The 25580-nt window shown below is 53.7% G+C and overlaps 1 protein-coding gene across 5 annotated transcripts in view; it reads right to left on the bottom strand.

Annotated features, from left to right (window-relative positions):
- Window positions 1–22961, bottom strand: part of Jade2 (jade family PHD finger 2) — a 52501-nt gene extending 29540 nt beyond the window's left edge. The window contains exons 1-4 of one of the 5 annotated variants that reach the window (XM_048334086.1): window positions 22892–22961; window positions 15929–16052; window positions 11843–11900; window positions 8887–9005 (exon numbers count right to left, since the gene is read on the bottom strand). In XM_048334086.1, the coding sequence (XP_048190043.1) occupies window positions 8887–9005; window positions 11843–11900; window positions 15929–15976 (225 nt within the window). In that variant the 5' untranslated portion in view covers window positions 15977–16052; window positions 22892–22961. Of the gene's footprint in view, window positions 1–8886; window positions 9006–11842; window positions 11901–15928; window positions 16053–17500; window positions 18071–20082; window positions 20266–20419; window positions 20948–22688; window positions 22773–22891 lie in introns of those variants that run through there. The other 4 variants (XM_048334087.1, XM_048334083.1, XM_048334084.1 and 1 more) reach the window with 4 other exon arrangements.
- Between the last annotated feature and the right edge of the window lie 2619 nt (window positions 22962–25580).

Genomic DNA, 25580 nt, shown 5'->3' with positions numbered 1-25580 from the left:
TGAGTTAGGATGGCCTCAAGTTTTTCAGTGTGTGACCATGCTAGACAACAGTTGCTCTGAGCTGGGAACTTGCCTACCTGACACAAAGCTGTCACAAAAACCAATCTTATACGAGCACCTATAGGATGCTCCTCTAAAGAGGTCTGGGTGTGGGTGATTACAACCTGCTTGTAATCCCTTGTACAATCTCCTTGTAACCCTGATTGTGCAACCCTTGTACTAGGCTGTTCCTTAATGGTCCCCCTTTGTAAGGACCCTTTCTGATCACCCGCTAAAGGACTGCCTAGGTGAGCCACTTATTTTATCTCTGTGCTTCACTTTGCACCTATTTTTTTTTGATGGTCCTGTGTTTTTAATTTTATTTCTTTAAAAATTGTTATTAGGCTGGGGATATGGCCTAGTGGCAAGAGTGCTTGCGTTGTATACATGAAGTCCTGGGTTCGATTCCCCAGCACCACATATATAGAAAACGGCCAGAAGTGGCGCTGTGGCTCAAGTGGCAGAGTGCTAGCCTTGAGCAAAAAGAAGACAGGGACAGTGCTCAGGCCCTGAGTCCAAGGCCCAGGACTGACCAAAAACAAACAAAAAAAAATTGTTATTATAAAGGCGATGTTACTAAGTCAGGTAAAAAGTGCATTTCTTTTGGGTCCTGGAGTTTTGAACCAGGTGGTGATGGTTATCAGGCATGGGCTCTACCAATGGAGCCCTGAGCCGTTTTTGGCATACTTTTCCAGTGGGATCTAGTGGTGGTTGTGGTTGCTGTTTGCCTGGGACCTGCTTCAGATGACAATCCTCCCCCCCACCCCCCATAGCTATGATGACAGGCTTGGTTGGACCTGCCACACCCAGATCCTTGGTTGAGATGGAGGGTCTCCCTAAAAACTCAAGGTCTACATGGTGGGAGAAGCAGAGTGGGCCAGGGCCACCTCCTGAGCCATCCGGCCCTCCCCGCAGGCCTTGGAGCCCTGCGATGACTGGTGGATTGCCCAAGGGGAATATGCAAATCTGAAGGTGGCCTTAGCCAGTCCCAAGCCTGTAGTGGCTCCCCCCACCCCCACCTTGTTGTCCCACAGTCTTCAAGGTGAACTTGGAGGGCCTACCAGGCCTGTGACCACATGCATGCATACATGCCTGTCCTATCCCAAGAACCCCTGAGCCTCCCACCCAGGAAGCCCAGCTCCCAGGAACACTCTCCTGGGAAGTGTTGTTCAACGCCAGGCCAGCTTCTGGGCTTTAACTGAATTACCGTGGCCCCCTACATGAATATCTCCTGGCTTTTTGCCAGGTCTTCCTCCACTAGGTGAGCTCAATTGGGTCTGGCTGGGCCCCTGGCACAGACAAGGTGCTAACAAATGTTGTGCGACTCAAGATCTCTCCACGGATCAGCCACCTGGGCAGCGCCCGAGGCCCTACGTGGGCAGCTGGGAACTCTATTACCTTCCAAAGTATCCGTCCATTTCTACGAAACTTGTCACCTACACGTTTGTTTGCTCTGAATTAACTGAGAGTTCGGCTTGGAAAAGGCTAACTCTTCTAAAACTCCTTAGAATGACTTACGAACACTAAAGAAAGAGTAAAATGGACACCGAAGAAGGCAATTCTTGCTGGAGCAAGGAAGTTGGAAGCTGGAGAGCAGCAATTTTCTTAGAACGTGAATGGTTACTACTTTTCTCTTTCAGCCGAGATTGACAAATCGTCTTTCAAGGGTTTTGCTGCCTAGCAACCAAGTTGAGCTGAGCTACTTGGAAGATATTAACTGCAGCTTCCTCAAACAGTCTAAAAGATGTTGAAAGGCCTCAAACTCTTATTTAATAATCATCCTGACTGCCAGGGGTGCCCACACCACCCTGGACAAAGGGAGAGACCTTCTGACGCCCAGATGTGTCAACCCAGGAATACACCACATGGCTCTGACTGCTGCTCCTTTTCCTTCCACAAAAGACAACAACGATCTGCAAGTTTAGCTTCCTACACCTGTTTCCCCAGGAAGAGCTAAAAACAAGCTGTGACATAAAGCCTAAGTGACATCTCAGTGACTTTCAAAAGCAAATAATGACAACAGGTAACTTCCAGTGTCTGCTGACACAGGCCAGGAGTTTCAGGACACCCTAGTGTGATTTGTGGCTGCCATTGAACGCTTCATCCTGGAAGCTTGGTTCTCCACCTCCTTAAGAATTGAATTACTAGCTAGGTGCTGGTGACTCAAGCTTCTAATCCTACCTACTCAGGGGGCTGAGATCTGAGGATCACAGTTTGAAGCCAGCCCAAGCAGGAAAGTCCGTGAAGCGCCAATTAGTCACAGAAAAATGGAGAAGTAGAACTGTGGCTCAAGTGATAGAGCACTAGGCCTTGAACAAAGAGTGCAAGCCCTCTGTATATCACCTTTATAATAACTTAAAAAAAAAAGATTATCAGGAATCGTGCCCAGGCCCAGAGCTCAAGCCCAGCAAAAAACAAAAACAAAAAAAGAACTGAACTACTGCAAAAAATGAACTGAACACTACTACTGGTAGTAGTGTCTTACTCCTGTAATCCTAGCTACATAAGACAGATGAGACCTGAGGACTGCAGTTTGAAGCCAACCAGAGATAGGAATGTCTGTGAGACTCATCTCCAATTAACCACACACACACAGAGAAAGCTCTGGCTCAAGTGGTAGATCACAAGCCCTATGATAAAGAATGTCTCACTCCAACTCAAAAGTATAGTGAAAATCAAGTACAAACAACACTACAGAAGGGCTCTGGGAATAGCCACCCTCTACCCTAGCCATATTTCAAGCTACTAACAAGGTTGAGTTGGTTTTATTTACTTAAAAAAATAATAATTTAAAAACCCACTCAACATTGCTTTCTCTTGTTTTCCTGAGGATAACATCACTTCCTGCTCTTAAAAGAGAATTTATTATGCACATTTCTTTTGCAAGACAAATCCCAGAGGCCAGGAGGCCCTCCCTTCCAGCTGGCGGAGCGGCAAAGCTTCTGACGATACTAAAAGTGGATCCCACACACACTCCAGAATGAGGCTCAGAAGGCAGGCGCCTGGCCCGGGAGAAGGGTGCTCCCCGCCCCCCCTGGCCTGCTAGGGGGTCGGTCTGGAAACCTGGCCCCAAACCACAGGGCAAGCCCAGAACCTGTGTGGGGTTCTCTTAACTTTCCGAGGACATTTTGCATAGGGCTACAACATATATCATCCTTGTTTTAATATAAACTCTGTTACTCCAAACTTCTGGGAAATATCTCTGCTCCTCCTCCTCCTCCTCTGCTTTTTAGTTATTTACTAGAGAGAGGGTTGCTGTATTGCATTTTTGCCAGGACCAGCTTCAGACTGTCATCTTCCTATTTGCCTCCGGAGAGAATCACAGGGGTGTGCAACAATGCTTTGCGCCCGGCTATAGATTCCTCCTGCCAGTCCACCCCCTACTTTTTCTGTGCGGGTACTAGGGTTTGCATTCAGGGGCTTCAGTGCTGTCCCTCAGCCTTTTCTGCTCAAAGCTGGTCTTCTACCACTTGAGCCATAGCACCACTTGTGGCTTTTGGTTGGTTATTTGGAGATAAAGAGTGCCACGGACTTTCCGGCCTCAGCGGACTCTGAACTGCAGTCCTCAGATCTCAGCCCCCCTGAGTAGCTGGGATTACAGGCGTGAGCCGCCAGTGCCCAGCCAGGAACCCATTTTTAAAGAACGAGTCAGGCTGCTGTACCTTCACTGCCATGGGAGCGAGGCACGGGAGTGGGGAGGGGTGTCCTCATACAGGGACTTTGTGGAGGGCAGTGGGTTTGGGGACATTCCTTGCTGAAAGCAGAGCTTGTCTTCTCGGGCCCTGTCCCGGAGGACATCCTGTCCTTGGCCATCTGGAAAGGGCTCTGGGTATCATGCAAAGGCCCCATTCCTTCCTCCAGGGCCACCCCAGGGTCTACAAAACAGGTGACAACTGGATCTCAATGTCCATCCCCTGCTTATTCTATCTCAGGATAGCTAGGTTTACTTGCTTCCCCAAACCCTGGCTCCAGGTTCCTTGGATTCCAGGGAAAGATCCCAGGGTCCACATAGGAATCTCCAGATGATGATCCTGAGGCGAAGAAGGAAAAGCATCACTTGCCAAGAAAGAGTCAGAGTTCCCTGACGGCCAAGCCGGGGGGGCCTTGAGGCAAAGCAGGCTGCGTCTCCCGTAACGGACTCTTTCCTGTGCAAGCACCTGCATCCTGCAGACAGTCCAGAGGACAAGCTCCCCAGAGACAGGGCCTGCGCTTTCTGTCCTCTGGCCCTGGCCAGCACCAGCCTCTTGGGGGGTTTGCTGATCTTACTCAGCGCCAATAGCGCTGGGGTCCGTATGTGCTCTCTGGCTGGCTTCTGGGGATGATGACTTCATGAACATACTGATTTCTACACCTCCAGCGGGCCTGCCTGGGGGAAATCCCCACTGCTTGCTCTGTTCTTCCTCCTGCTTCTCAGTCAGCCCTTAGGCGCGAGGAAGACACAGCCTCCAAGACAAACCACAGGGCTGGCCTTCAGGCCTCTTCCCCAACTGCCCTTCTCACACCTGGGAGAAATATGTCAGCTCCTGAGCACCTGTGGCAAGAGCTGGAGACTGACTGCCCACTGGCACGCTAGGGTTAAAGCCTGAAGTTCCAGAGTCAGGCTGGAGAGCACCGCCCTCATCCCCCAAGGTAGCCACAGCTTCACTGTCTGTCCCCCGCTCCCCGTACCAACCAAGAAGCTTCTGAGGAACAATAAGCCAGGAACTCCTAACTTAGGCAAATGGAGGGGAAGTTTGTGGTTGAAACTCTAACCCAGGCCCCCAGCAGGAAGGTTTCTATTTACTTAAGTATTGGTACTTCCGGCTGCCCCAGACCATTTAAAACAGGGGTGGGGATGGATGGATGGATGGATGGTTCTAGCAAGTGAGAGGGTCATCGCCAATCAGAAAGCTTCCCAGAGGAGAGACCCACGATAAAGGCTAGGTTACCGGGTGAGACGGGCCTGGCCGACCCCATAGGCTCTAGCAGAACTGACACAATAATGCCCGCCAGGCGCGGCAACAAGAGACAGGCCTCAGCTAGGCAGAGCTCCTCCGTGCGGAGGCTGCACGCCCTGACCCAGGCTGCTCAAGGAGATCCTGGGGAAAGACTTGAGAGTGCTATGGGCATCCACCAACATCCCAACCCAGATTTCCTGGTATCCCAGAGCCACTCCTTCACAGCACTCGGGGTGCAGGGATAGATGGGAAGCTGGGCCAGAGGTCCTCAGCCCTGTCCAGGGTCCTGACTCCTGGTCAGTACTTTCTTCGGCTCTGGGACACTTTACTCTGTGTTAAAGGAACCATCTGTCAGGCCACACTCGCCAGTACTGGGAATGCCTTGTCTAAAGCTCCCAATCCCAGACATTTAATTAACAGTGTTTGGGGGATGGGAGGCTCACAAAGTGACCCCTGTGAGGTTGAACACTTACATCCTTAAATTCCCTCCCCCACCCAGGCGCCGGGGGCTCACACCTGTAATCCTAGCTCTTCAGGAGGCTGAGACCTGAGGATCATGGTTCAAAGCCAGCCTGGGCAGGAAAAGTTCCAAGAACCACCAAACACTACCTCGGCCAGGATGCCTTATGTCCTTTGGCCTCCCAGACCCCGACGACCAGCAAGGCCTTCCCTCTTGCAGCCTGTTCCCAGAAGAGCAGACAGCAGACCGGAGAGCAGATTTAGTGCCGACAATCTCTCCAGCCAAGTCCTCACTTTCCTCTCCACCCTCGTGAGCCAAATAATCTGCAAAGTTTTCACTGACAGCTTCTTCTCCACCCCACCATAACTCAGAATTTATGCCGGCCACGGCTCAACCTTCTCATTTAGGGGGTGAGGGAAACCTCACAGGTTGCTCTCCAGCTGGTTGTGTGAAGAGCTTGTCCTTGGCCACGGTTCAGCCCTCCAGGAGCCCAAAACTGGGGAGGGGGGGAGGGTGATGGGAGGGAGGAATGTCAATGTCTCCAGGTGAGAACTCAAAGCTACCTACAGGGACCTGTAGAGCCAGTGCCCAGCAGGGCCCTTACCCACAATTCCACTCTAAGGCACAGAGGCCCTGGGCTGGAAAACCCAAGAGGCAGGGGAATTTTCTGCCCTATGCAAATTGCTCTTTCTGTTCAGCCTTTGCTGACACCTGTTTCCTCCTAGCCAGGCCTGTGATCCTGGGTACAGAGAGCCTCCACGCCTGCCCCCTCCACCCTCGGGACCTGCAGAGAACAGGGCAGGGGGAAGGGACCCGCTGGAAGTGAGCCTGGGCTCAAAGAAGGAGCCAGTCCTAGAGTTCCCTACCTACCCCCTACTCCCAATTGAACAGCCAGCCCTGAGGGGAGAAGGGAGAAGGGGGAGAAGGAGGATCCTGTGGGGGGGGGGGAGGGGGGACAGGTTCCTCAGTTTTCCACAGTGGGCACAATGGCACCTGCCTCTCAGGACCACATACACGGTTATTTTACTTTATTTACTTACTTTAATTGTTGCTGGTCCTGGAGCTAAAACCCAGGGCGTGGGAGCTATCCCTGAGTTTCTTTTGCTCCAGACTAGCATTGTACCACCTGAGCCACAGCTCCAGTTCCCACTTTTTTATATAGTTAACTAGAGGTTAAAAGTCTCCTGGACTTTCCTGCTTGGGCTGGCTTTGAGCCTCAGTCCTCAGACCTCAGCTTCTGGAGTAACTAGGATTACAGGCGTGAGCCATTGGCTCCCAGCCACCCAAAAGTTTTACTTATTGAATCAGAACAATTGCAGAGACCCCGAGGGTCTCAGCACTGGTAGAAAAGGAAGATCGCACACAGCCACGGGAGCAGCAGGCCCAGTGCCCCCAAGCCTCTTCTGCCTTTTGCTTCCCAGACTGCATTCAGCATATTCCACGTATTCCCTACCTTCTCCTCCAAGCAGGGCTGCTCAAGATCAGGAAGAGCCTCTGTGTCCCACCTCCCCCAACCTTAGCCCTCCCATAGTGTGCATTTCTCCGCATACCTCCCTTCCCCAGAAATATCTCCACCCACAAGGCCTCAGGTTTAAGGAAGAGAGGATGGGGCATCTCTCCAAGGACCAAGTAGGGAAGGGCAGCTCCTGGCCTGCTAGTGTTCTTTTTCAAATACAAGGCTTGGTGGAAGACAGCTCCTCCTCTACCTCATACCCAGGGGCTAAGTAGAACGGGAGCCAGATTACCCCAGGCATGAGCAAGCAACAGGGGAGGAAAGAGCAGCCTTAGGACCCTAGGACCTTGGCAGGAGAATCTTGAGAACTCAGGGCAGGCTTCTACCCTGGCCCCCAGCAGTAGTAGGATTTGAATTCACAACTCTACCCTTGGAGCTGGAACTCTAGCATCCTTTCACCCTCACTACCTCCCTCTTGGGGCTTGAACCCCAGAGCTTGGGCTCTGTCCCTAAGCTTTTTGCTCAAGGCTAGCCCTCTCCTACTTGATCCACAGGTCTACCTTCCAGCCTCTTTAGTGGTTAATTGGCAATAAAAGTTTCAAAGGACTTTCCTGACTGGAATAGGTTGGAACCACGGTCCTCAGCCTCCTGAATAGTTAGGATTACAGGTAAGAGCCATTTTTGTTTTAGTTTTGTCTTATAAATTTTGTTTTGATGTTACTGGGGTTTAAACTCAGGCAGGCAAAAAAAAATCACTGAGAATCTGCTGAGACAACATTTCAGCAAACAAACCTGGCATGGTGCTTGATACCTGCCCTCCCAGTTACTCAGGATGTTCACTCTTCAGTGGTAAAGGCAGTGAAGTCCTAGGAAGATACAGCAGGGGACTTTCTGGGCCATACAGCAGTGTCCTTGCCAAAGATCCTATGACTTTTTACTCCACTGCCACCAGCCAATTCTATGCCATCAATGTTTCTCTCCTAGTCCTTTATCACACAGGTAGAGGAGGCTTTTTTTTTTTTTTGCTAGTCCTAGGGCTTGAACTCAGGGCCGGGGCATTGTCCTTGAGCCTCTTTGTGCTCAAGGTTAATCGCTCTTACCACTTCAGCCAGAGTGCCACTTCCAGCTTTTTTCTGGGTAGGTTATTGGAGATAAGAGTGTTACAAGCTTTCCTGCTTCGGCTGGCTTAGAATGGTGTTTCTCAGATCCTTGGCCTCCTGAGTAGCTAGGATTTACAGGCGTGAGTCACCAGCGCCCAGCTAGAGGAGCTTTTTATTAAAGTTCCAGATTGTGTCATCCTGGTTTACCACCCTTGAAAGTCCCTTCTCAAATCAACAGGATCAGCTTTCCAACAACTTACTCCAAGTGCAGGTGAACTGACCCTCAGTCACCACCACCCCCTCCCCACCACACTGGGGTGTCGGCCCTCTCCCAGGAATGCTCTGTCTCCCCATGTCCGACTATCTTGGCTATCAGGCCATGCCTGGGACTAGGACGACCCAATTCTTCCTCCACTTAAACATGAACGTCTGTCCCTCGGCACTGGTGGCTCACACTTATAATCCTAGCTACTCAGGAGGCTGAGATCTGAGCATCATGGTTCAAAGCTAACCAGGGGAGAACAACCCATGAGACTCTTATCTCCAATTAACTACTCAGAAAAAGCTAGAAGTGGTGCTGTGGCTCACATACACACACACACACACACACACACACACACACACACACACACACACACACACGTCTGTACCCCTCCTCTCCCAAATGGACTGAAGTGCTTCCTTTGTCCCTTCCCATGGTATACCCGCTCTGTGTTCATTAATCTTTCTCTGCCCTTCACCATTACTCCTTACTTGGCATTCTAGGGTGAGTGGCCAGACCTAAAACATGCGGAACTCTCACAGTCAGGCCTCTGTCCTGGAGCTCCAGACTACAGGTGTCAGCTGCCTGCACCTCCCCACTCCAGCCTCCTCCTCTGGAGGTTCAGCGCCACCCACCTCCGAGGGCTTCTTCTCGTTCTGCCGGGGCCAGCCCGACTTGGTACTGCTGGGCAGTTTGGAGCATCTTGAGGCTGACGCAGACACGGATGCCGATGCGGAAGCAGACGTAGTGTGACCTGCAGACAGAAATGAGCTTGTGAGGCATATTAGAAGGCCAGGGGCACCACCACCCACCAAATGCAGTTCGCCTCTAAGCTCTAGACTGCACCATCACGAGGTGGAAGCCTCTCTAAGCAGAAAGTAGACCGGCCCCACATGAATAGGAGATACAACCCCTCTCTCTTCCACTCACCAGCCCTTGGCTTGGTTTTCAGGGGTCTGTGCTAGCTTACAGAGTGGCCCTAACCGTCCTGGCTCTCTTTGGGGCTCTGCTTGTTCCTCAGTTAAGAGCAGAAGTTTCGGCATACTCCAGGTGAAGGGCATCACCACTGGCTGGGATGATTCCAGCAGGGTGCAAAGGCGGAGCAGAGGGCAGTGGGAAGTGTTGCTCTGAAGGACACCCAGAAACCAGATCAGACCCAGTCTCTATGAACATATCACCATAGGGTTAATCACGCTCTGCCTCAAGGGTTCCGAGACACAGTCCTCTATTTACCCTGAGCTGAACAAGATCTTCGTGCCTCAGCTTCCCAAGGGATGAGATCAAACCTCAGTTTGCTTTTCTTTTTTTTTTTTTTGCCAGTCCTGGGGCATGGACTTAGGGCCTGAGCACTGTCCCTGGCTTCTTTTTGCTCAAGGCTAGCACTCTGCCACTTGAGCCACAGCACCACTTCTGGCCATTTTCTGTATATGTGGTGCTGGGGAATCGGGAATAGAGCCCAGGGCTTTATGGACACGAGGCAAGCACTCTTGCCACTAGGCCATATCCCCAGCCCCGCCCCCCCCTTTTTAAAAAATCAATCATGGGGCTTGAACTCCAGGGCTGGACACTGTCCCTGAGCTCTTTTGCTCAAAGCTAGTGCTCTACCACTTTAAGCCATAGTACCACTTCCAGTTTTCTGGTGGTTAAATGGAGATAAAAGTCTCACAGACTGTCCTGCCCAGGCTGGCTTTGAACCATGATCCTCAGATCTCAGCCTCCTGAGTAGCTAGGATTACAGACCTGAGCTATGAGCACCCGACTCGGTTTACTTTTCTATAAAATGCAAGTGCTTTATTTTGTTTGTTTGTTTTTTTGGCCAGTCCTGGGCCTTGGACTCAGGGCCTGAGCACTGTCCCTGGCTTCTTTTTGCTCAAGGCCAGCACTCTGCCACTTGAGCCACAGCGCCACTTCTGGCCATTTTCTGTATATGTGGTGCTGGGGAATCGAACCCAGGGCCTCATGTATATGAGGCAGGCACTCTTGCCACTAGGCCATATCCCCAGCCAAGTGCTTTAGTTTGGATAAATGCCCCCTAAAAGGTCCATGTGTTAAAGATTTGGCCCCCAGGATGGCACTATAAGGTGGTCCTACAGGCCTTTAGGACAGAAAGCCTTATGGGAGGTCTTTAAGTCATTGGGGCCAACTAACCATGGACTGAAATCTCCCAACCTGTGAGCTAAGGAAACCTTTCCCTTTGGGTTGTAATTACAAGGATTGGCTAAAGGGACAAGATAAACTGTCTTGAAAGGACTGATTCAATGTACCATGTTCACAAAACCTTAACGTGGTCTTTGGCTCGTAACAATTACTCAACACCAATAGATAGTCTTGAGGCTCCTGCTAGACTACAATCTTAGTCCCCCAAAGAGCAGAAAGATGGGCTAGGGAAACCCAAGGCAACAGTGATAGGGACTGTCAGGGAAGGGCCAGCTCCATCCTGATGTAACTCCAGAGCTCAGACGCCCAGTGCCTCCCTCTCCTCCTTGCAGGTGCCTGGCCTTCTCCTGAAGTAAAGCAGAAGTGGAGGACATGGCTATCCATTCTAGGAATCCAGGCCACAAGCACGGAGCCACAGAAGAATGATATGCTACAAGAAGGATGGGCTGACCAGGTTGGACATGAGAGAAAAACCAAAGGCTAGTGAATGAGAGAGAGTGAGGGGAAGGGCTGAACCACTGTCTCTTGAGGGATTGTGAAATGATGAGAACCAGGATAAGAAGAACCCTCACTAATGCCACTAATTCACCACCAGCATGAACAGGTCTGGGAGCGCCTCCCCATTAGTATAGCCTCTTCTTTAGCCTTGACCTCCTGCAAAGCAGTCACTGCGAGGTGAGATCTTCTTGGCAGGGTATTCCTCCTACCCACAACAGATAGAACTCCTCAAGCACAGGTAGGCCGGGCTTCCTGGGCCATTGAAGAACAGCTACCTTAGGACTTCATCTCCCACAAACTTCCCTTCCTTCTGAATTTCACAAGAGGCTCCCCAAACCCATTTTCCCCTTGATAACAACGCCCCCCCCCCCCACCAAGCACTCACCTGGTGCCATATCCCATATACATGGTCTAATTCTAAGATTCTAGTGTCTAGATCCCAGGAAGGTTGAAGTTCTTCCTTCATTCCTTCAGCTCGCACTGACAAAGCACCTACTGAGTACCAGAGTGTAGCTAGGGACACACAGCACTGAGCAAGATCTATCATCAGAGGAGATTGCCACTGACTAGATCAGGTAATTGTAATAGCGACAAGCTTTGTGTCTACACTATAGAAACTTTTTTAAAGGGCCTTAACTCAAAAGGAAGGCCAGAGGGACTTTTTCTTCTTGCATTTGCTATGAGCAGCAAATAAAAGGTCCCTAAAGAGGCCAACCAAAGTCTAGAGAGTAGACAGAGTAAAAGAAAGGGGTCGACCAAGGCCCTGGAGGACAGGGTAAGGGCATGGGCTGATCACTCAGGAGCAGAGGGCTTGCCTTGATTTATGTTTTTGTCAGCATAGCCCTGAGTTGCGCTAAGGCCATAGGGTAGCCCCTTTCCACCCTGGTTCTGGGCCTGGTAACTATTCCAATGCTTTCCCAAGTGAAAGGGACTTACTGTCAGTGGTGTCCGAGTTGTCGCTGCTGATGGAGTATTTTCGCCTCTTCTCTTCCATCTGCAACAAAAGGCAAGACAGGCTCGCTATATTCATGGAAGGCTTGGGAAACCCTCAAGTTCTCAGAAAAAGAGCTCCATCCTCTATCTTCCCACACTCCAAGACAGAGAGTGGGCAAGACAAGACTCAACCTACCTAGCCTACTTTTCTTTTTAACCCATCTCATCTGCTCCCTACCCCACCACCCACAAAGGCCCTGTGGCTAGAAGAGGAAGAACTGTATTTCCATTTCCAGGCTGGTCCATTGAAGTTAAGGTTCAATCCTAGGCATGACAGCCAGCCGGTGTGTAAATAAGGCAACTTTCCTACCCGTCACTGTCTTTGCCCAGGTTAACAAACCCAGGGTATCTCAACTGGATGATCTAACTTCAAGCCCAAGAATGGCTCTTTCCCACAGCCCTTTAATCACTCTTGGTGAGCCGTGAGCTATGAGCTCCTTTTACTAGGTGAGGTTGTGCCTTGTCCTGCGAGGCACTGGCTCAACAGAGATTTGAACCCACAGTCTGAGGTCTGAACCCTGAGCCTATGCTGAGCTATCTTTGTGCAGTCGACCAGCTGTGGCCCATTAAAAAACCATGCCCATACTCTTATTTCCTCTAGTCCTGGGAAGCAGAGCCTGCTCTTCATTACTTTCTTTTATTTAATTTAATTAAATTGTTGTTATTATTTTTTGCCAGTCCTGGGGCTTGAACTCAGAGCCTGGACTCTGTCCCTGAGCCTCTCTGGGCTCAAGGCTAGTGTTCTACCACTTGAGCCACAGTGACACTTGCGGCTTTTTCTGTTTATATGGTACTAAGGAATTGAACCCAGAGCTTCATGAATGCTAGGCACGCACTCTACCACTAGGTCACATTCCCAGCCCGAGCCTGCTCTTCACTGCTTGGAGGGGAGCACACAGAGTGGCCTGATCATCTGCTTAGGGGCACTCGGCTGCTCTGTGATCCAAGTTCAAATGAGATGGATTGCAGTGCGGTTCCCACACGTTCCCGCAAGGCCCAGAATGGCCTTAACCATGCTTATTACCAAATGCAGAGAGCGAGTCCCTGCCTTTAGGGACAAAGTCTGCAGCCTAGCCCATCTGCCAGCTACCACTGGCTGCCCCATCCCTAGTCTATTCCTGTTGAGCCCTGGAGTGCTCCTATCCTGATTGTGTGTGTGTGTGAGAGAGAGAAAGAGAGAGAGAAAGAGACAGAGAGACAGAGAGAGAGAGAGAGAGCAAGAGAGAGAGAGAGAGAGAGAGAGAGAGAGAGAGATCCTGGGGCTTGAACTCAGGGCCGGAGTGGTGTCCCTGAGCTTTTGTGCTTGAGGTGAGTACTCTACCACTTGAGTCACAACTCCACTTCGGGCTTTTTGAACTGCAGTCCTCAGACCTCTGCCTCCTGAATGGCTAGGATTACAGGTGTGAGACACCAGCAACCGGCTGGGTGCCCCTATCTTACCACAGCCCAGCAGAAACCAGGAAGCATTTGTTCATGGAACTGTGGTAATGAAACCCACATCTCTGGACTAGAGCTGCTTAGTGGCCCTGTCTAGAACCTGCCTTAACTATGAGCTTCTCTGGACCCCAAGGTGCCCCCACACAATGGCAGGATGGCTCATCAGGGCTGATGGCTTACTGCACGATTCCCGAGGTATGCAGCACTCTGCAGAGGGTGTCCGACGGAGGCGTATTTGTCAGTGTAAGCAACTCAGATGCCACTGCAGGAACAGGGATGGCTCGGGCCCCCTTGGCAGCTGGGCACTGGTAGCTACACTAACTATTCAGGAGGCTGAGATCTGAGGACTGAGGTTTGAGTCCAGCATGGATAGGAAAGTCGGAGAGACTCTTATCTCCAACTAACCAGCAAAAAGCTGGAAGTAGAGATGAAGAGGTAGAGCACCAGACTTGAGAAAAAAAAAAGACATAAAAAGACAGTGCCCAAGCCCTAATAAGTTCAAGCCCCAGTATAGGCACAGAATAAACACACACACACAAGCGCGTGCATGCACACACACACACACACAGGTTTTTACTAAGGCAGATGTTGTGGTGGTTTAGTTGGAATAATAGGTAGACTATGAGGGAGCTCACTATTTCGTGAATGAAGCTTCCTTCTTTTGAAGTAATGTCCATCCTGAAGGCCTCGTTCCCTACCTCAAGGGACCATGACAAAAACATCCTCACCCTCCACACCCCAGCCCATCTCCTTTCTGCTTAGACCCCAGGTTCATTGCCTGGCTTTCACTATTACTCTCCCATAATCCAGGGCTCCGCGTGGAGGCCAGAGTGAGGTTTAAAAGGCATAAATCAGATCACATTGTGCCCCCACTGAAACTCTTTCAAAGGCTTCCTGCTGATCAAAGGACAAATCTCAAAGTCTTGACCGCAAGAGCCGACAGAGCCCAGCGCTTGCCCACTTTGACGGGTGTGCGTTGACCACTATTGCTTTCCTCACTGCTTCCCAGCTACAATGGCTCCTTTCACTTCCTCCCACAGGCCAAAGACATCCCATGCTTTCAGACCTGGGCACCAGTTTGTTGGCCTTTAGTGTTCTTTTATGTGGCTTATTGAGTTTCTGACTGTTCAACCTTCAAGTTTCAGCTTTACCGTCACTTACGTTAACTTTTGCCCATCATCCGATCTAAAGAAATTCATCAAGCTGGGAGCTGGTGGCTTACACCTGTAATCCTAGCTACTTAGGAGGCTGAGAGCTGAGAGAATTTAAGTTGGAAGCTAGCCTTGGTAGAAAGGTCCATGACAGTCTTACCTCTAACCTAACCAGTAAAAAGCCCTATGCACAGATCTGGCTTAGAAACAACGCCCAAACTCTGAGTTCAAAGCCCAGCATTGGCACAAAAAGAAAAAAATTAAACAAATTCACCACCCTGCAGAGCGGCCAGTGAGCTACTTGTGGAGTGTTCTTCCCCTTGGGAGTCAGTAAGGAGCATGTCTGGCTAAATGTCCTAGCAACCCCTAACCTTATACTCAATACATAATAGGAAGTGCTGGTGTGTTCTTGTCCACAGCCCAGCTGGCCTGCCTGTGGCTGGCAGGAACAAACACCCCAGTCCAGGATCCCATCCTGTTTTCACAGCCCGCCTTCCCCCCTCTTGACCCCACACATTCTCCAGGAGGCTTTATTTGGCTGGGCTCCTGGCTAATGATCAATGTCAACTCAGTAATAGGGCAGCCAATTTGGTGGCAGATGTTTTCTTGGCAACGCTAGCCACTGGGTCTTCGTGGGGGCCTCAGGTCTGGCCTTGAACACCACTGGCCAATGCCAGACCCCTTTAAAGACCTCTCTGTAAATAAACTCAAATAAACACCCTGGGCCTCCATTAACGCCCCTCCATCTGACCCTGGGAACAAGTGGGCCTTTTAGACCTAGCTACTGCAGCCTCTGGAGGGGCAGTTAAAACACCCCAGCCTGGCCTCCGGCCTCTTCTCTCCAGAGGCCACTAGGCCTCCCCGGCCCTGCCACCACACACAGCAGGATTTCGGCCTCCTCCTTAAAACCGAGAAGGGAAAGTAGCTTTCAAGCAAGCAATTTACCATTCCAGACACAATCTTTCAAAGAGAAACAAAAACTCTCCCTGTCTGAGGCAGACTGCTAAGGCGTGTGTGTAATAAGATGCTAATACAATTTAATGATATTTCGGCTGGAAAACCTGTCCTCAGAGCCTCCTTGTGTCGGGAAGGCCAGACATTCAGAAAACAAGAGCGGCACACTCTTAAACCGCTTGAAACAGGGGGTCAGAGCCCCACTCTTTCCCATCTCTCATTAACTTTAATGCCTTCTTAGGGACAGTAATTGCAGTTACAAAAAGGATTTTTATGCACACAGGGCCCAGGGCTGCTGTCTGCCATCTTTAAGTCTGCTTCTCCAAGCCTAGGGGAGCCTGGTGTACACTCCCTCCTCCACCATCACTACCCACCTGCAGTTCCAAGTACCCCAGAGGGACCCAGCCCCCCCCCCAAGAACATGCTGCCTACACCCATTCTCCTTATCAGCGCTCCCTGTCTACTTTGTCTGTTAGTGTTTCCTCACCCTGCTCTTCATCTCAGAGAGGGCAAAGCTCGGTCCGCTCGCTTCCATATCTGGCGGCCCATTGGCATCTGCTGGGTCCTTCTGATCTCTTCTTCAGAGAAGGCAGCTGGCTCTCGGGCCAAGCCTAGAAGTGGGAGATCAAAGGTCAACGCTGCTTTAGGTGACTTCAGAATGGCAAATAGTAAGCCAAGTGTTTACCACAGGCACAGCTTTGGGCTTAGATGATCTCCCTTCTACTCCCCACCCCCTGCCCCTTGTTCTGGGATTGAACCCAGGACCTTGTATAGGATAGACAAGTGTTCTACCACTTGCCTATACACAATATGTCACTTATTATATCCATGGTGGGCAAAGGGACTGTAGATTCACACTTAGGCTGTGTGCCTCCCAGGATATATTCCATTCCCACAGGCTGACAATTCTCAATGTAACTGGGAGTATTCCCAGCTCAAATAGGATTGTCTGAGAGGAAACTAGGAGTATCTTGTACTCCAGTACCAACCTAAGTTTTGACCAAGGATGGAACCTGTAAATGTAAGCAATTCAGCTACATAGGATGAATTGGGAACACCACCAGGGTTTCTCCTCTCAACTCTGCCCTGGCTTCCTCTGACAGAATCTAAACGGTGTGGTCCCCAAACAGCCTGTTGCACATGCTGTGAAGCACTGAGTGGAAGTTTCTGACCTGAGTCATGAGCAGGAGATAATCACCTCTCTGTTCACAGAAGCACCACTTTTAAACAGAACATCCTGCCCACAGCCTCAAAGAGAAGGAGTCACATGTCTGTGGTCCTAGCTACTCAGGAGGTTGAGATCCGAGGATTGTAGTTCAAAGCCAGCGAGGGCGGGCATGTCTGTGAGACCCTTATTTCCAATTAACTACCAAAAAGACAGAAGTAGAGTGGTGGCTCAAGTGGCAGAGTGCCACCTTTGAACAAAAACAAAACCAAAACCAGCTAAGGGACAAAGCCTAGGCCCTGAGTTCAAGCCCCACCTCCCCCCAAAAGACTGAGGTGCTGCCGTGCAGCAGTCAATGAGAGGTGGGAGAGATTTCCCACAGCATCTTGGATCAGTGTCACTGGCCATTTTGCCAGGCAGTTTAGGAAAAGGAAAAGCATGTTGGATGGGGAAACATTCTGGAAACATTTGCTGCATCCAGAGCCCAAACAACTCTGCCCTTAAACACTTCATCTCCAAAAGTACTGGGAAGACCCTAAGCCAAACAGCTTAAAAAAAAAAACAAAAAAAAAACCCTAAATTCACTGTTAGCTCCCACTGCCTGGGGCAAGGACTTCCCTCTGAGAAGCATTTGCTGTGGAACCAAATGCTTTTCCACTCAAAACAACAGCCAGCAGCACTCGGGATAACTCAAGAGGGCTCCAGATCAAACAAACATTCCCGCCCCCCCTCCCCTACCATGCAAACTTTCTCAATAAATTATTCGCCCACTTCGGATCAAAGCCTGTTTTTGCAGCCTGTGACCTAAAAAGCAAATAGCATCACTTAAACATGAAAGTCTTCCTCCCTGCCTGGGTCAGCTTTATTACTCATTCCTTCCCCCCACCCCCTTACAGTTATTCTGTTGTTATTTTTCCTCCTCTGCTGGGTAGATGGCTCTGCGAGTCCCAACCCGCCAGAAGAAGGCAGACAGGAGGGCTGGTGCATTCACTCGGCCCTAAGGTGAGAAAGGAAATCAGGGAAGGGGAGAAGGCAAGCACCCTGGGAACCCAGGAAAACAGGGCCAGGCCCTGTTGGCAACCTTCGGCCGGGGGCCCTTTTGCCAAATGTCCTACTGGGAATTTTACCAGTGAAGAGAGAGCCGGTGCTACCCTGGGAGGAGGAGGGGCTAGGTCTATACCACCTTCCAAGCCAAGAAGAACTCCAAAGTTTGCAAACTTTTGATGGGGGGGGGGTATCCTCACACCTAGTCTGGACTCAGAGCTTAGGGCTCTTCCAACAGAGGCACTCAACTCCTTTTCCTAGCCCCTTTTGGGGCTGCAACGAATGCAAACAGGAGCCCCAGCGAACTCTCTGACCTCTGGCTAGAACTTTGTGCCTCGAGATGAGCCGGGAATGCTAAGGCACGGGGACTAGGTCTGGAAATCTGCAGAGGTCAGGGTGGTGCAATATGCCCTTGGCACTAAAGAGAACAAAAGGGGGGGCCGGGGGCCCCTTCTTCCAGCCCCCTCCCCGCCACCAAGCTGGTTTCAAGAGAAAAAAAGAAGAAAAGTGCCGGGTCGGCTGCCCCGGCTGCAGGGATGGATGGGGGCCGCGCGCGGCTCCAGCCCGCCCCCAGCGGCGGGCGGCGGGACCGCAGGCGGAGGCGCGCCGGCGTGATTCCGACCGACCGCGGGAGCCGGGGAGGAGGAGCCCCGAGGTGGCTGCGGGGGGCTCCGGCCCCGGCGATCGAAGGGCACGAGGCGGCTCGGGCCAAGGGGAGGCGCGCCAGGAGGTGGGTGGGCTGGGCGCCCCGGGCAGAGGAAAGATCTCGGAAGGCCTGGGGTGGCACCGCCGAGCGCCCGGGGTGGGGGGGGGGGAGGAGGGAGGAGGGCAGCGGTGCACTGGGCCCCGGGGAAGGTGCTGGGCCTCGGGAAGGCAGAGCGAAGCCTCGGCCAGCCCACCTCTGCAGACAGACCTCCTCACCCCGCGGGCCCCGCAGCCGCGGGCCGAGCGGCCCCGGGTGACTCCGGCTCCTTCCTGGGCCGGAGCAGGGGGCGTCTCCGAACCCCGGGATGGGCGGGAAGACACCGCGGGGAGCCACACAAGTCTGCCCCCCGAAGGGGAGGAGGAGGAGGCGGCGGGCGGGAGCCGTGCGGCAGTCGCGGGCGAGTGGGTGGGAAGGAGGGAAGGGAGGGCGGGGGGGGGGGGAAAGGAGGTGAGGCCGGGAAGATGCCGCTGCCGGGGGCGGGGCGGGGCCCGGGGATCCGGCGGCGGCCGGCGAGGGGAGGGGAGAGGAGGGGAGGGGGAGAAACTGCAGCACTGCTTGTTTGGGGGGCGGGGGCTGCCATGTCACTCGCTTGAAGGGGGGGGGGTCAGGTGCGTGTGTCCCCCTGACTTCGGCTCCGCCACTTAACCCCGCTTCCCTCGACCACCCGAGGGAGACGGGGCAAGAAGGGTGGGAAGAGGAGGGGAGGAGGTGGTGGCACAGTCGTCTCCCCCCCCCCCACCACACACACCCCGAGCGGGACGCGAACCGGCGGAGTTGGGAGAAGGTAAACAAGGGCCACGCCCCCTGCCGTCGCCCCGCGAGCGCGCACCCCCCGCTCCGGCCCGCTGCCGGTACATTTCCACTCTCTTCCCCCGCCGGACTCCCGCGCGGCCCGGAGGAGGAGGAGGAGGAGGAGGAGGGTGGTGGTGGTGGCGGCTGTCCCCGGCCCCAGTCCACACCCCAGGTGCTGGGACGAAGCCCCCTCCGCACTCACCTGGAAAGGTTGTCCCACCCCCCCCACCCCCCGCCATTCCAACAGAAAAAAAAGAAAAAACACAAAAAACCACGAAAAAGCAACTGTCTCAATTTGTGCAAAGCCTCTGAGCCCGGGAGCCGAGCATGCTGCCCCCGCGTGCAGCGCCCGCGTGCACCCGGTGGGGAAGCAGGAGGTGAGGGGGGGGCCCCGCAGGGCGGAGGCGGTGACCCCTGCCCCCCCCCTCCCCACACTCCCGGAAGGTGTCTGGGACCGGACTGGCTTTTTTGCACGTGAGCCCCAACGCGGGGTCATGTGCACCGGCTCAACCCGGTTCGGGCGCCCGGACGTGCTGCGTATCAACAAAATGAAACTCGGGGCGGCCGGGGGAGCTGGAACGGTTTTCCCGGGCTGTCTTGAATCGTTCGCCGCCCACCCTCCCCCCTCCCCACCCCACCACCACCTCTCACCTCTACGGGCGACCCCCCCCCTCACCTCAGCATCTCGACTCTCCTCCCCCCCCCACACACACACCTCCCCCGCGCCCATCTCCCCACACTCCGTACCCAGCTCTCCGCCGCCGCAGCCCCCCTTCCAAACCCGGCCGGGAGCCCACGGGGCAAGTTGCAGCCCTGGCGCGCGCCCCCGCCACCCGCCCGCCCGTCCGTCCGTCCGTCCGCCCGCCCGCGCCCCCCCTGGCCGGCCCCGGGGACGGCCTTGCCGCAGTCATTAATAAAAGGTCGCCAGGCTCACCCTTCCAAAAGTTGTGGTTGCATGCGCCCCTGCTCAGCCTCCCCGCACTGTACTCTTTAAAAACATGACTGACCAACATGCGCAATCTCCCAGCCCTGTGCTTGTGCATCGCCCCCCCACCCCCCGCGCTGGCTTCCGAGAGCAGGCAGCCGCCAGCGAGAGAGCGAGCGAGCGAGCGAGCGAGGAGAGCGAGGAGAGCGAGAGGAGCGCAGGCTGATCTGTTGCAAACACACACACACACACACACACACACACACACCCCACACACACACCCGACATACCGCCGCCGCGGAGATGCGCGGGGGGCCCCCCTGGGCCGCGCGGGGCTGGCTCTCACCTGGCTCGGCCGTGGCCCTCCCGAGGGGCGCTGCCCTCCGCTACGCGCCGCGGCGGGGGCCGGCGCGGGAAGGATGCTCCTGCCGAAACCAGGAGCTCCCGGGGCCGGCGCGGGAGGGCGGGGGGCGCGCATCCATCCGGGGTCGTGGCGAGGGAGGCGGTGTGGTGGTGGGGGGGGGGGGCCCGCGGCGTCCCCGGCCCCGCGCGCGCCCTTTACTGGTGGGGGTGGTGGGGGGGGTGGGGGGGTGGGAGGACGGTAGTGGGGGGGTGGGGGGGGGAAAAGGAGAGATCGAGGGACGTTTTTTCAACCCGCCAGACCCCAAGCGGGTGTCGCTGACGAGTGGGCGCAAAGTAACTCCATGGACGCTACTCACACACACACACACACCCCCCTCCCCAGCCCCCCCCCCAAAAAATGTCTTAAAAAAAAAATAAAAAGCCTCCAACGGCGATGGCCGCGGCCGGCACCATTCACCCAGCCCCTGTGTATGTTTCTGTTTCTTTTTAAACCAAGACTTCCTTGTGATCTCTTTTTGAAAAAAAAAAAAAGCGTGTTGGGGGTGGGGTGGGGGCGGGCGGGCGGAGGGGGGGGGAGTCGCCACTTTCCTCTTATTCACTCCCCTCTCGGCTGCCGACACCCCCTCCCCACACACACACCCTCTTATTTCTAGCCGGGCCCCCCCCCCGCCCCCGTCCCCCGCGCACACACACACACCCGCTTCCCAGGGGCTCGGCTCGGGCGGCGGGTGGTGTCCAGGTAGCCGCGCTGCGGGGCCCCGGACCCCCACCGTGCCCACCCCACCTCCACCCCCACCACCCCCACCCCACCACCCACCCCGGCGACCCGCACGCGGGGCCCGCACACCGCGTGGGCTCCCTGGGGGGGAGGAGGGCGCCAGCCTCCCCCCCTCCCCACCCACCCACCCACCCACCCACCTAGGGCCAGCCCTGGGCCCTGTTTGCCCCCCCCCCCCAAGGGCCGCCCGGGGCCCGAGCGGGCGGCAGCGCCCCGTGTGCAAGTCCCATCAGGTCGGCTCACACTTCGCACACACACACACTCACAACACACACACATACCCCGCCCCTCCGCTCACTCACACTTTCGGATCCCACCCCGCCCCCTTCGCACACTCCCACCCCCCCCCGACCCCCGGGGCGGCGCCCCCCTCCCTCCTCCTCCTCCTCCTCCTCTGCCACCTTAAAAAAAAAAAAAAGCCAGCTTATACTTTAAAAAAAAAAACCACCCTTTTGGCGCCATATTAATGACGTACTTAAAATTTGCCATTTCTCCCTGCGTCAAAAAGACGTTTTCTTTTGCAAATAACAGCCCGGAGGCGACACTCGCGGAGGAAGCGGGGCTCCGCGCGAGCAGCCCCGCCCCCTCCGGGCCGGCCCGGGCGGCGGGGCGGGGAGGGGCGCGGGGGGGGCCCGGCCCGGGCCCGGGGCGCCGCGGGACCCTCGGCCCTCCTCCTCCCCCCTCCCCCGCCCCCCCCCCCAGCCCGGCCCGGCCCGGCCCGGCCCGGGAATCGCTGGGTGTTTTCTTGATGATGATGATGAGGATGATGATGATGATGATGATGATGAGGATGATTTTTAACCCTGAATTGAATAAATCGCGCGGCGCTTTCGCAGCGCCAGAAAGTGCACCCCGAAGTGTTGGCAAGGGGCGCCAGGGGAGGGGCGCGCGCGAGTCCGGAGAGGGCCGGGCCGGGCCGGGGAGGGGGGGGGGGGGTGGGGAGGGAGGGAGGGAGGGAAGGGGGGCGCGGCTCCGCTTCCCCCCCCCATCCAAATGGAAACTTAATGGGCGGGAGGGAGTCGGGGTGGGGGGGGGAAAGGTGGAAACTTGAAATTGTGGGCGACCTCGTGCATAGAGGTTCGGGTCCGTGGCAGCGGGGCGGAGTGGGGGGGGTAAGGGAGGGGGCGCATCCCTCCCGCTCCCCGGGGGTCCCCCCCCCCGGGGCCGGCTCAGCGCTGCCTGCCGGCCTGCCCCGCATTTCCGGGGAGGGTGGACGGGGGGGGGGGCTGAGTTTACCCACCCTCCGTCCGGGGTGGGGGTTAAGGGTGGGGGGGACAGCCCAACCCCTGCCTCCCCGGCCTCCCTCCGAAAGGGTTAAAAAAAAAAAAACCCGGTGGGGAGGGAGGGAGGGGGCAACTTCCACAGGGTGGGCACCGGGCGGGAGAAGCGGGGTGCCCCGGCCCCCCACCCTCCGGCCGGCTCTCCGCGCCCCTCCTCCTCCTCCTCCTCCTCCGGCTCCACTTCCCGACTTGACCTTGTGGTGTACACACAGTGCGCTTGAATCCTCGCAGTTTCTGGAAGCCGAGCCGGCCGGCCGGCCGGGAGGGAGGGAGGGCGGGCGGGAGGGAGGGCGGCTCGCCGGGCCGCGGCAGGGGTGGGGTGCGGGGGGGGGTGCCTTGGGTCGGTTCCCGGGGCCAGCCACACCCACCCACCCCGCGGTGCCCGCACCCAGCTCACCTTCTCTCTAGGAAGGAAACGCGCGGGGCGCTGCTGGGGTGCAACCTGCCACTTCCACGGAATGCCCTCAGGTGGAGGGGAGGTGGGGCGGGGAGGAGGAGGACCCCCGGCCTAGACATTGTTGCTAACTTTTCCTCCCGCCCCCCCCTTCTTCGCCTGCCCCCCCCCTCCAAGATGATACATTACTGGTGGTGGTGGTGGTGGTGGTTGGGTTTTTGGTTTGTTTTTTTTGTTTTGTTTTAATCTGCAGTCCACCTTTGGCTTTTGAAGTTGTGAATCCCTTTCCCTCTCCAAGACTGAAGGTTGTTTCTTCTTCCTTTCCCCCCCACCCCACCCCACCCCACCGTGCACTCCGCGCCTTTCCATAGGAAGATAAATATTCAATTTATACAAGATGACATTTATGGGACAATTAAGAAGATTTCTTTCCCCCCTCCCTCATGGAGTATTGTGAACACATTTGCCTACAGGAGAAATAAATCTGATAATAAAACCGTAGTAACAGCTCGAGTCCCTCTGAGGAAGGAGATGGTGATGGATGCTGAAATAAGGTGATTTTTTTTTTTTTTTTTTTGCATCAAGAAAGAAATACCAAATTCAGAGTTAGACACCAGGACATCTCTCCTGGGCCTTTGTTCATAGTGTTCCAGGAGCCTTGTCTGGTAAGAGGAGAGGCTGGCTAACACTTGGGTTTGTTTCTCTCTGCTCAATTATGGAGGGTTTTCCCAGGCCAAGGTCAATGCCTGGGAACAGGTTTCATGCGGGAGTGATTGCCTGGTGGTTACATACCTAGGCTCTTTTTTTTTTTTTTTTTTTTTTTTTAATGCCAGTGAACAGACTTGAACTCAAGGCCTCATGCTCTTGATTGGATTTTTTTTCTTTTTCTTTTTGTTCAAAGCTGGCGCTCTACCACTTGAGAAACAGCTCCACTTCTGGCTTTTTGCCGGTTAATTGGATATAAGAGTCAGATTTTGGGCTGGGAATGTGGCTTAGCAGTAGAGTGCTTGCCTAGCATGCGTGAAGCACTGGTTTGATTCCTCAGCACCACATAAACAGAAAAAGCTGGAAGTGGTGCTGTGGCTCAAGTAGTAAAGTGCTAGCTAGCCTTGAGCAAAAAGAAGCCAGGGACAGTGCTCAGGCCCTGAGGCCAAACCCCAGGACTGGCAAAAAAAAAACAAAAAAAAAAACCATATTTTCCTGCCTCAGCTGGCTTTTAACCACAATCCTCAGATCTTAGCCTCCTGAGTACTAGGATTACAGATGTGAGCCACCAGTGCTCAGTCCAAAGACCTGGGTTCTAATGATGATTTGCTATTCAGAAAAAACTCACTTCTCTAGGTCTGTTTTATCCTTTGATTGAATGGGGGTTGGAAGACCCTTAAGGCCATATGAACACAGATTTACAGATATATACGTGTGTGTGTTGACCTCAGAACACATAGTACCCCTGAACACTTTGCACAGTTCCTTCCTTCCTTCCTTCCTTCCTTCCTTCCTTCCTTCTTTCCTTCCATTTATTTTTGGTGCTAGAAATTGAGCCAATAATTCAATAATTTCTAGCTTACCCTTTATGAGGATATATAAAAGAGTTCCAATGTGGGCAGAGGGGGGGAGGCGGGGAGGAGAAAACAGTGGGAAAGGTGGGCATGTTGTCAAAGTTCAGACAACAGGCTCAGCCCCATGGTCTGGAACGGGGCATGAAGCTCCACTAGTTCTGGTGGCTCCAGAGCTGCTAAGGAGACTGAGATCTGAGGATCAAGGTTTAAAGCCAGCCTGGCAGGAAAATCCATAAGACTCTTGTCTCCAGTTAACCACCAAAAAAAGCCAGAAGTAGAGCTGTGGCTCTGGTGGTAAAGTGCTAGCTTTGAGCAAAAAAAGCTCAGGGACAGTGTCCAGGTCCTGAGTTCAAGCCCCAGAACCAGCACAAAAAAAATATATATATATATATAACAAATAAACAATGAAAATTTATTATATTTGGGGAGTGGCTCTGTGGCTCAAGTGGTAGAGTACTAGCCTTGAACACAGAGAGGCTCAGGGACATAGTCCAGGCTCTGAGTTCAAGTTCTAGAACTGGATATATGTATATATACATATGTACATACACATATATATGTATATATATACATATATGTATATCATATATGTATATACAGTACAGGGGTACAGATTTATTTTTTGGGGGGGGGGACCGGTACTGGGGCTTGAACTCAAGACCGCACACTCTTGCTTGGCTGTTTTCCTCAAGGTTGGCACTCTACTACTGAGCCACAGCTCTACCTCTGACTTTTTGCTCATTAATTGCACATAAGAGTCTTCCAGACTTTCCTGCCCAGGCTGACTTCAACCTGGGATCCTCTGATCTCAGCCTCCTGAGTAGCTAGAATTACAGGTATGAGCCACCAATACCTGGCATGAGCCAGGTCTTCTTAGCCCAGATACTCCCTTCCATAAGTTTTGGGTAGAATTCAGGAAGTTGGTCTGTATCTTCAATGAGGGGGAAAATAAGTCCCAGTTTTATTTTCACTAATTAAAATGTAGTGTGTTCTTCAATTATGAATACAGACAACAAATCAGTGGTGTGAGCAGCACCTGTGACACTGTGGCTGGCAGAAGTCACAGCGATTTTCATGACACATTACACTGTGACAAATACCTTAAATATCAGCACCACTTCAGGATTATGCTG

Source organism: Perognathus longimembris, chromosome 25, assembly GCF_023159225.1.
Source record: "Perognathus longimembris pacificus isolate PPM17 chromosome 25, ASM2315922v1, whole genome shotgun sequence".
Lineage (NCBI taxonomy): Eukaryota > Metazoa > Chordata > Mammalia > Rodentia > Heteromyidae > Perognathus > Perognathus longimembris.
Note: the sequence above shows the minus strand (reverse complement) of the source record. Positions and strands in the feature narration are given on the sequence as shown.